This window comes from Apium graveolens, chromosome 9, assembly GCF_009905375.1.
Source record: "Apium graveolens cultivar Ventura chromosome 9, ASM990537v1, whole genome shotgun sequence".
Classification (NCBI taxonomy): Eukaryota; Viridiplantae; Streptophyta; class Magnoliopsida; order Apiales; family Apiaceae; genus Apium; species Apium graveolens.
Genome location: NC_133655.1, coordinates 38827096 through 38837906, shown reverse-complemented (window position 1 = coordinate 38837906; position 10811 = coordinate 38827096). Strand labels below are relative to the sequence as shown.

Below are 10811 nucleotides of genomic sequence, written 5' to 3'. Positions count from 1 at the left end.
TTACAAGTGTACCCTTGCATGCACATTCCACCCAAATAGAAATCAAGGGTAAGACCGACCATTCACCCTCCACTAACTCCATTTGACCAACTAAATGACCCACAAAACCTTGCATGCAAAATCTTTCTAGTACTAGAAGAAGGATAAAATGGTAAAAACAACCTCCACTCACTATTTGGATGAAACAAAAGCTAGCAAAAACACTCAATCTCACATCATTTTCTCTCATCACACACACACCACTCCATCTCTCCTCTCCATACTCCCTCTCGGCCGCGCCTGAAACCCTCCCCACCCATTTCATTTTGTTCCTCATTTCTTCATTTTCTTACACCTTTCAACTCATCTAAGCAAGGGTCATCAACACTTCGTGCTATATCTTCATTTTAGGTTAGTTTCTTAGTTGCATATGGTTAAAGCCAATGGTTTTAACTTTGATTCTTATGAATCTAGAATTGAACTCAATATGGCTCATAAAACTTGAGCAAGAGATGGTCTTGATGAACTTTTTTGCTTCTATTTTCAAGCCATGGTCTTGACCTCAAACGGCAATGACTCTCAAGGAGCCGAATGAATTTCATTGTGTTAGTTGGTTTTTCTTTAAAAAGAGAGTTTACATGTGGCTTTCAAAGAACCTCTGATATTTTAAAATGTATTTCACAAAGTTTCCATCCTTGCATGCCATGATTTTTACGATAAAAGTTGAAATTAGTACTTGCATGTCATGATATAAGTGATAATTCGGACAAATGTGTTATGTGATTTAAATTTGAGTTTTGGTACAATGCATGCCATGGTTTTTGCTCTGAAATGCTAGTATGCTATGTGCCTTAATAAGTCATGATCAAATTTAGTAGCCATCAAGTTGATACCATGTATATTTAGTTCAAAATTTTATTTAAAATCACATATGTAAAATCTGCTCTGCTATGCTCTCTATTTTTGCCTCGGTAAATGATCTATATGGCTAGGTTTATGCTCGTAATTTCCATAAAATGATAGTTAGTAGGGTTGTGTACATTGTAGGTTAGATTTGTTGGCTTAATTGTTGGTATTGGTGATGAGTTGGGAGTTAAGGTGGAAGGAGAAACACTAGGCACTAAGTAGCAGAAATTTTCACCATAAGTATAGGCTGTTTTAGGTGAGTTATTTTGAGGCCTTGCTAGGCCTGAGTTTACTAGAGTTAGGACTTGAGTTTTACTTGAGTCCCATGGCTTTGATTCGTTGAAAAAATTGCATTTAGGTAGGTGCACACACACATATCCGAGAGTAGCTCAGAACAGGATATGACTGGGTAAACATGAATTTTGGTCGATTATAACCATGTCATAGGCTAGGCCTTCATGGGTCCTTGGCTTAAATAAGTGTAATTCATCCTTAGGAAGCTTAAAAAACCATTAGAATTAAAAATTGAGTGAGAAAAGTGAGTTTTACATAAGTAAAAACAGAGCAGGGAAAATCAAGGGGGCTGGGCAGTATCAACTTTGAGCAGAGGCCTAGAGAAGCCTAGGTGAGGCTTTGGCATAAAACCAAGTCTGAGAGTTGGGTTTAGGACTTAAAAAAATTGGTTTCATTAGAAGGCCCAAGGTAGAAATTAATATTTCTTCCAAGGAATGCAGGTAGCGCAAATAGGCGTTAGCAGGGAACTTCGGTGTGAGTATTGATCTTTATAAGCTTATAGGAGTGAGGCCTCTGAGTCTTACCAACTTTAGAAGTTAGTTTAGAGTGTTAGCAACCTTTAGGAAGTGATCTGGAGTGAAGACCCAAGGTGGAGACATCCCATTTCCACCAAGGCACCCGAGAGCACCCTTAGAGTGGTATTAGGAAGCTTTAGTAGTACTCGTTGTAAATGGGGACTTAGTGGTAAAGAGTATGAATGTTGCACATCATCTTTAGGTTTAAGTTAAGTTCAATAATAGTTCTTACATGTTACTTGCTTATGTGCTTAAGTATTTAGGTGATATTATAGTATAAATAACTAAGTAACTTATGCCATGTTATTACGTGATTATGTGACTATGTGGATTACTTGAAATACATATGATTAAGTTATGTACTTATGTAATAGTAGTTATGATAAGGGTAAATATTAGTGCATAGGTATGTACACTAAGTCTAGGAGCTTATAGGCTTATAAGGTGATAAAGGGTGAATAGTAATGAGGTTAATATAATGTATAGGTTCCGAAGCGAAGGGGAAGACTCATCCCTTCAAGATCAAATAATCTTAGAACTGTTGAAAGGCAAGTTACTTACTTCTATATCCTTACAATTGTTGTAAGTATATAAAATTTACCGTGAATGCTTAGTTGTAATAACCACCATGTCATTAATTATTTCAAATACATCTGTTAATAACTCTTAATCTTGTTAGTGCCTTGTCTTCAAAATATTCCCTATCTGTTAGACCGTGTATACTAAACTCTTTACCAAATTCCCTAATGCGAACCTCATAACACAATCATATTCATAAATATCAAAATACCACCCTTGATTCAATATAGAGTTAACTTTTCTTTGACCTTGGAACTTACCCCATAGGGATTCCTAATATGTGTTTGACACCTTATTAGTGAACTTTAATTCTCTTGTTATAATTCAATTAAAGTGATACCAAATCTTTCCCCGAAATCTATGTTATAAATCAATATAAAATAAATGTTTTCTTGACTTAGTGGATTGGACTAGACACAAGTCCTTTTCACACTTATTGATAGGCTCATATATAGCCTAGGGATCCCATTATATTTGAGAACCCAGCGCAGTTCGGGATTACTTCGCGGCTGATCACCGGCTGTAATCTGTAGCGTCCTAAAAATGAATTTTGATGATTTGATATTTAAATGATTATAACATGTTGTTACATTGCCATGATTCCATATGCCATATTTCGATTGCCATGATTCCACCTTGCCTTTATATTATGACTTCATATTTCTTGTTGTCATTTTTATCAAGTATCCATGACCTTTTGATTTATAAACTCTTGATATTGAGGTAATGCCATGTGTAGTAGGATTGTTAGTACTTGCTGAGCATTTTTAGCTCATTTTCTCATATTTAACCATGTTCTACAGCTAGCAACCATGTTACGCACCAAGCAAACCGCTCGTAAGTCGATGGACGGATATGTCGAGAATCATTTGAGGGCGTAGGTAGACTATAGATATAGTCTAGGAGAGATCCGCCATAAATACTTTTATATTAGTTAGGAGGGCTGTTCCAAACTCTGAACTTGTAAAGATCTTGGGATTGTTATTTTTTTTGGTTGGGTTTGTAATTGGATTATCATCTTTTGGATTTATAAGTATATAATATAATTATGGTTCGTATTTATTTAGTATATTTGTGTTGTTGTTTTGGGGTGTGACAAGTTGGCATCAGAGCCTAGGTTTAGAGTCCCTGGATAGCCCAATTAGGACTATAGGAAGTATAAGTATATAGTATAATATCGGGAGTACTAATGCGTGATATTCGAGTAAACCGTATCTAACCTTTGTATATATATATATTACTTGACAACGACGTGCGCACTCATCATCTTCGACCCCGCCGGGCGACACAATTGCTTTCTCCGTCTATGCTGACTTAAGGATGCATCATGACACTCTCCAAGAAAAGTATGTCAGGCTGATGAAACGTCTTGAAGAGGTCTATGAAAGTAAGCAAGTGATGGGTAACGAACCTAAGGCGAAAACCATTTCAAGGCTCGAGTCACTGATCCAGGTGGTCGTATCAAGATTGGAGGAGATGCCCGTGCATCGCGACCAGATCAGTCATATTACTGTGCAAATGATAGTGGATGAGCTTAGGAGCATGGTCAAGATGCTATGTTAAGACACTACCCCCGACACCGCAAGGACCCGTCAGGAGGAGACCGAGGAGGAGGCTTAGTATGAGTTTTAGGGGACTTGACCTTTAGTTGCTTGGATTAGGCTGCTTCTTTTATTACTATGTTATTCGTTTCCATTTCTAGACTCTCGTACTGTTTTAATTCGGATCTATATTTGTATTTGTACCTTGTGATTCGTACCTTTTGACTTGAACTATGTTAAATTCAATTATGCACCTTGATTCCTATATTTGCTCTTTTTTAAATTTCCTTGCTTATAACCATACATCACCTTTATTGTTATATTGGAAACTGTATACCATGATGACTGCAAATAATACCCTAATTTTGTATCACTCAAATTGTATAACTCTTATTTCAGAAAATGGCACCTAAGAGAGCTCGATGAAGACCTACAAATAACCAAGAAAATGAAGGAGAAAACCAAAACCCCGATATAGCACAACTTATCGAATTGGTACGCCAACAAACTACTATTATAGCCTAACAGCAACAACTTCTTCAACAAATGCATCCACCTCAACCACCCCCAGCAAACGTCACTACTTTCAAAACATTACAATCTATAAAACCCCCAGAATTTAGAGGAACTGAAGACCCGGTAGAAGCTCATGCTTGGCTTAAGGAGATGGAAAAGGCCTTTGCCTTAACAAATTTTGGAAAAAATCAGAAGGTGGAGTATGCCACTTACTTTTTTAAAGGCGAATCGAACTATTGGTGGGAGACAGTGAAAGCTTTAAAAGCTGCTGAAGTTATTACTTGGGATAACTTTAAGAGAATGTTTTTGGATACGTATTTTCCTCGCTATATGCAAACACAAATGGAGATGAAGTTCTTCGAGTTGAAGCAAGACAATATGACAGTTGGAGAATATGAGAAGAAGTTTACAGAACTTTTTAGGTTTATGGGAGAGTATGTTGATTCTGAAGGGTAAAAAGGTTCCAACAGGGATTGAAGTCTTGGTTAAGGAGTTGTGTGGCAGCTTTTGAGTTGACTACTTATGCTGAAATGGTTCAGAATGTGATGGTAATTGAAGGCGAGAGTGAGCAAAATCAAAAGGAGAAAGGCAACAAGAAAAGAAGATTTGAAACGGGAGAAGAAGGCTCAAGTTACAAGGGTCAGAATCAGAGAACTAATCAAAGGCTTAAACCTCAAAGTGGATCCGGGAACTTCAAGAAGAAAGAATTTGGGAATAGATCACAAGAAACGAGATCTCAATCAACTAGTGGATAGAAACCCCCCACAAGGATCAGTTCCGAAATCTAAAATTGATAATAAGCGACATACGGGGATCTGTAATAAGGAGAATGTAGTTAGTTTCAAGTGTCACGTGAAGGGCCATTATGCTCATGAATGTAAGAATCAGAAGGCCAACATCACGTGTTATAAGTGTGGGAAAGTAGGACATGTGTCACGAGAATGCAAAGGAGTGGGTAAAAATCAATTGCTGCAAATGCCTACTGTACCCTACCCTATGAATCAAGCAACTCTTAGCTAGCCTCATCATTCCCAATGTCTTTTAATCAACCTCAAATGGCATCAGCTTCAAATCATCCAGCTTTGACTTATCCAGCTCAAGCAAGAACTTTCAACATGAACGTGAAGGATGTAATTCAAAGTTCCGATATGGTGTCAGGTACGCTTTCGTTGAATGCTGCTAGTGCTAAAGTATTGATTGATTCAGGAGCCACAAGGTCATTTATTTCGAAGTCTTTTGTTGATAAGTTAAATTGTGAAACCCAATTGATGCATGAACACTTATCCATTATTTTAGCTAATCAAGATAGAGTATCTGTAAATCATATCTGCCCTCATTGTGCAATAGAGATAGCTGGACATGTTTTTCCTGCGAACCTTATTCCTTTCCAACTAGGCGAATTTGACATGATCTTAGGGATGGATTGGCTGACAAGTTTCAATGCTCAAATAGACTATAAGGATAAGTATACCTCAAGGTAAGAAAGTGACATTCAAGGGCCAAAGGCAAACTCAGCCATTCCTGACCTCGATGCAAGCAAAGAAGTTGATTCAGAAAGGATGTGAGGTGTATTTGACGTATGTAGTTGATAAGAGTAGTGTTAGTCCCTAACAATGCATCAAGAATTATAGAAGGGGGGTTGAATGTAATTCTAGTAAACTTTTTATTGAACTATAAAATGTTCAAACTCAAACTATATATATAAGTGTTTTGATTTGCAAGGTGCGGAATCACAAGTTAAATAAATCAAAAACACAAAGTAATAAAACACAAGTCTTTAAAATTTCTGGTGGATTTGAAAGTATCCACCAGATATATATATATATATATATATATATATATATATTGAATTAAGAACTCTGTGAAGAACAAATTGTCTCACAGCTGCATTACAAGTGAACAAACAAACTACAGAGAAATTCTTAACAGTTACAGCTTTTTCTACCAAGTTTACATGGCAATAAGACAGGATAATAAAATAAAACTATAAAGTCAAACTCCATGCTGCTTCACTACTCTATTCCAGCATCTTTGAAAATCTTCTTAACTTGCATGGAAATGGTAATGCTTCTTTGTTCTTCATTTCCTGTTAAACAGGCTGCCACATTCCTTTTGCAAACACCCAACGCATGTGACTGTGTTGTCACTGTCAATAGACATTTGAATTGATGATCCATCGGGAACATGCTTGTCATCTATCGGGTACATGCTTTTCATCCGTCGGGTAGCTTTGTTGATCATCAGTTGGGTAGCTATTTGACACTTGACTTCATTTCACTTATGCAGAATTACAAGACTTCGTATATTTACAATTAATCAACCTATTCTGCATATCTAATAAGAGTCAACATGACTCATATTCTACTACAGAATCTATACAAAGTTGTTTGCAGAAATGAGTTATAATACTTATTATTACATAAGATACTCACTCGATGGATGTCAAATCATCATCCGTCGGGAATATATTTGAGTCATCCGTCGGGACTATATTTGATCACCCGTCGAGTGCTACATTTTTCACTAAGTTAAATCTACTAAGGTGTTTTGTTAATGTAATCATCAAGTTCACAACATATTCCCAACAATCTCCCCCAATTTATGCCTACTAGAATTGTAGCCATAAATTAAGAGAAACTTGATGATAACAAAATACCCTAAAAATACAAATTTAAAAGGTAGTAGATAAAACTAAAAAGTGCTGCAATATTTGCTGAAGATTTTACAAGATAAAGTTTACAAAGATTTGCTCAAAGTCATTTTCAAGGTACTCCTCTAGTTTGAGCAGATTGATCTATTTCCTTGATGGTCTGGATTTCTTTCCAAGCTTCCTGTTGTTTTCTTCTATCTGATTTTGGAGCTATTTATGGAATTCAAGTTCATTAGCTTCTGACAGATCTAGCATTTTTTGCATTTCCAGTAGAGTCTCATTGCTAGAGATGCTCAGCTGGTCCTCTAGTCTGAAGAATCTCCTAACTCCCTTATCATCCATGAATTCCATCATCCAGTAGAGCCTTAGATGCACTCTACTTCCCGTGTAAGGAATAGTTAAAGTCTTTGGGAGTGCATCTTTGGCTCTAATACTCCTCAGTTCTTCAATCTTCTTTAGAACTAGTCTTCTAGCTGTCACATTGAATCCAAAGTTCTTCTTGAAAGATGAATAGACTTTTATCAGTATAGATTGGCTCTCTTGAAGAATCCTGTGAAGTGGCCATGTCATTTTTTTCCTCCCTTGTACTTGAATACTAGCCTTTCAGGTAGCATCCTGTAAGCATTAATCCCTCTAACTTCTTCCAGTTCCTCTAGATAGAGGCTTAGATTAGAGAATTCTTTGATGTCACAGATGTACATGATATCTCTCTTGTTGACTTTGGTTTGAGCTTTGGTTAGGGACTTGGATCTGAGAGTTGAGGGCTTCACTTTCTTGACTGCTCTGGTCTTTATTTTCTTTGGCTTCATGAAATGAGGTAGATTGAGTTCAGGAAATGGTAGACTATCCCAGTCTATTGGCTCATCCTTTGGAATGATAGGTTCATCATGGAAATTCTTGGATGGATCTATCTTGAATTCTTCATGTGCCACAGAGGGCATGGATGTTCGAGTTTTTGTAGAAGTAGACTCTTTGGGAAAGTAGTCTTCCATCTCCTCATCACTGAAATCCAATTTTCTCTTAGAAGGAAGCTTGTATCTAAATTTTTTTGAGGTGCTTCTTGCATTTTCTGATCTTTAGATTCAGTGGTTTCAGATGGTTGTTCAGAAATTTGTTGTGTGGGTTTCACAGCTTGCAACTTGGCCAAGATAGCAGCTTGCTCCTTCTTTTGTTTGAGGGTTTTAGCATCTAGAGAAACTTGCTTCTTTTCTTGCTTCAATCTTTCCTTTTCTTCCCTTTTTGCTTCAACAAATTGAGGGTGTCCAGCCACCACACAAATTTCATTACCATTTCTGAAAACCTTGGCAATTCTCCTTTTTAGAGCTGAATCTGCAGGATCTTTGTAGAATGCTATAAACCTGGCCAACAGCTTCTTCTCATCAGGCTTTGGTGTTTCATACACTGTGTCCAAAGGGTTCTTGAGTGAAGACTTTGGGTATTTCACCTTTGGCTTCATGATTAGATCTGCCTTTGCGGATTTGATGCTGGATGCCTGGCCTCTCTCTAGATAGTTCATGCTCATATTATTCACAGAAATTTGCCTGACTTGAGAGTGATGAATGACTGATTTTTCTGGCTTCTTTGCTAGACCAAATTTCTTTTGAAAATCCTCATCAATTTTCTCCCAGTTGATTGGACTCAACTGCTTCTTCTCAGCTGCTCTCAAAGTGGCTGCTGCTTCAAATATCAGATCAATGCTATCTTTGGCTTGTGGCTTTGTGAAAGCAATTGTTGGCATAATTGTTTTACTCACTTGAATGTTAAGCACTTTTTGCTCCCCCTCACTTCTAGAACTCTCTTTATCCCTCTTTTTGTTATCAGCAAGTTGAGTAGAGGAGGAGGTCTGTGCAGCCACTAGTTTCTGAAGCAAGTCTGTTTGTTGAGCTTGGTGTAGATGGATTGCTGTAAGAGAAGCTTCCATAGCAACCATTCTTTTGTCCAAGGAATCCACCTTGGTTGTAAGATCAGAGTTTTTTCTGAGCTATCTTTTGATGTCTGTCATTGTTGTCTCTGGAAGTCTAGCTTCCAACTCGTCAGATATGTCTTTCTTAAGTTGATCAACTTCATTTTTGATGAGGGAGACATTTTGACTTTGTTGGTAGCCTGAGATTTGCTGTAGTTGGAGAGAAGCAAGATGTGCTTGCAGAAGCTTCTTGGTGCTAGCATTTGTGGTTGATTGAAGTGCAGTCTGTGTTTGGATGATAAGTTGGATGAGTGTGGTCTTGAAATGGTGATCATCACATTTTTTGGAGAAGGACCATAATGGCATGCTTAAACTGGAACTAGGGCCTACTTCTCCCCCTATATCCAATGGCTCTTCTTCACTATCTCCACCCTCACCTCCAAAGAATTCTTCTGAACCACCAGTCTCATAATACACATCACCTGCTGTTGAGGGCAAAGCTATGATGACATCCTTAGCTCTTTGCATGGACTGTGTGGTGTGCACCAAATTGAGCATTCTTTTTGCATTGTCATTTCCCTGTCCAACTAGAAGTTAATATGCTGGAACAGGGTGAGTAAATGTCTCAGCATCCAAGGAGGTAGAATCTATAACAGCTTGAGTTTGTTGAGATAGTCCATCCCTATCTGCATCATGGACATTTATTAACTCACTTACAATGACATCCACCCTTATATCTCCAGTACCTACATTTCTCTCATTTTCTCTCTTTTCTTGTTATAAGGTCTCACCTTGGCTCCCCACCCTCACACCCTCACCTTCACCATCTAAGGTGGGACTCCTCACACTCACTTTTTCCAGTCCTAAAGAAATGGACTGCATTGGATCACTCTTTTCCTCTCCTTTTTCCTGGGAGCAACCCAGACTCTCACTCCAGTCACTACCTTCCCTCAATCCTAATAGTGATTGCACAATTACTAAGTCATCTGGACTTGTACCTATAGTTGAACTTTGGAGTTGTGCAGAGATACCCGACGAATGAGAAATATCCATCGGGTTAGTAATTTGACTATCCGACGGATGATTGTTGTTAGGCACATCCGTCGGGATACAATCACTACTCGACGGATGAACAATATCCATCGAGTGAGTAAAAATGAATGAGTATGGAGTGGAGACTATTGTAGACTCTATGCAGATTGATGAAATTTTTGGCACAGATGTCTCAACAGTCTCAGAAAAAATGGCAAGTGAGCCAACAAATCATCTAGAAGTTGATGCTCACTTGCATGGATTTTTGGATTCTCCAACAGAGTTAAAGATGAAGAATATGGTTGAGATGTTTGAATCATATCAACATCCAAAGAATGTGTGGGAGAATTTGGTGTTTGAGGTGTTTCAATTTGTACAAATTTTGGCTGTGACTCCACATTTGTTGGAGCCACATCAATTTAACTTTGAGATGGTGCAGTGGATGGGTCTTTAGCTCCAGTTTGCACTGTGTTTGTACCCTGTGCATCCCCAAGAATTTTAGTTTTCTTCTTTCTTGCATAAGATTGTGGTGAACTTGTGTCCCTACCCCTTTTGTTCTGTGCTCCTGGTTAAGAGCTTGTTTCAATACTTACATCATTTTGGGAGGATGAAACTAGAATTGAGCTTTTGTCCTTATTAGCAACCACAGTTTGTTGGGAACCTGTGGTGTGGTTTGGTTTGAGTATATTATGCTCACCATCCTTATTCTTAGGGCTTCTTTGATTTTCACCCTGTCCCTCACCTTTCTTTCCCACCTTCACACTCCCCTCTTTGTGTTTAGTTGATTTTATAACTAGCATCTTTTGAGAGACACCAGATGAGGCTTTCTTTGTCTTTATTTTTAAAACTTTGGTTTTGGTAGCTTGGGTAGGCATCTGTTTGGTCATTGACACAGA

The 10811-nt window shown here is 37.9% G+C and overlaps 1 protein-coding gene across 1 annotated transcript; it reads left to right on the top strand.

Annotated features, from left to right (window-relative positions):
• The first annotated feature begins 4360 nt into the window (after positions 1-4360).
• Positions 4361-4786, top strand: LOC141685226 (uncharacterized). The gene has a single exon (XM_074490339.1). It carries the CDS (start codon positions 4361-4363, stop codon positions 4784-4786), a length of 426 nt encoding a protein of 141 aa, XP_074346440.1.
• The last annotated feature ends 6025 nt before the right edge of the window (positions 4787-10811 follow it).

Bases quoted from the DNA above. Each gene is read 5' to 3' on its own strand.
- LOC141685226 (XM_074490339.1), top strand. From the start codon at position 4,361: ATGCATCCACCTCAACCACCCCCAGCAAACGTCACTACTTTCAAAACA.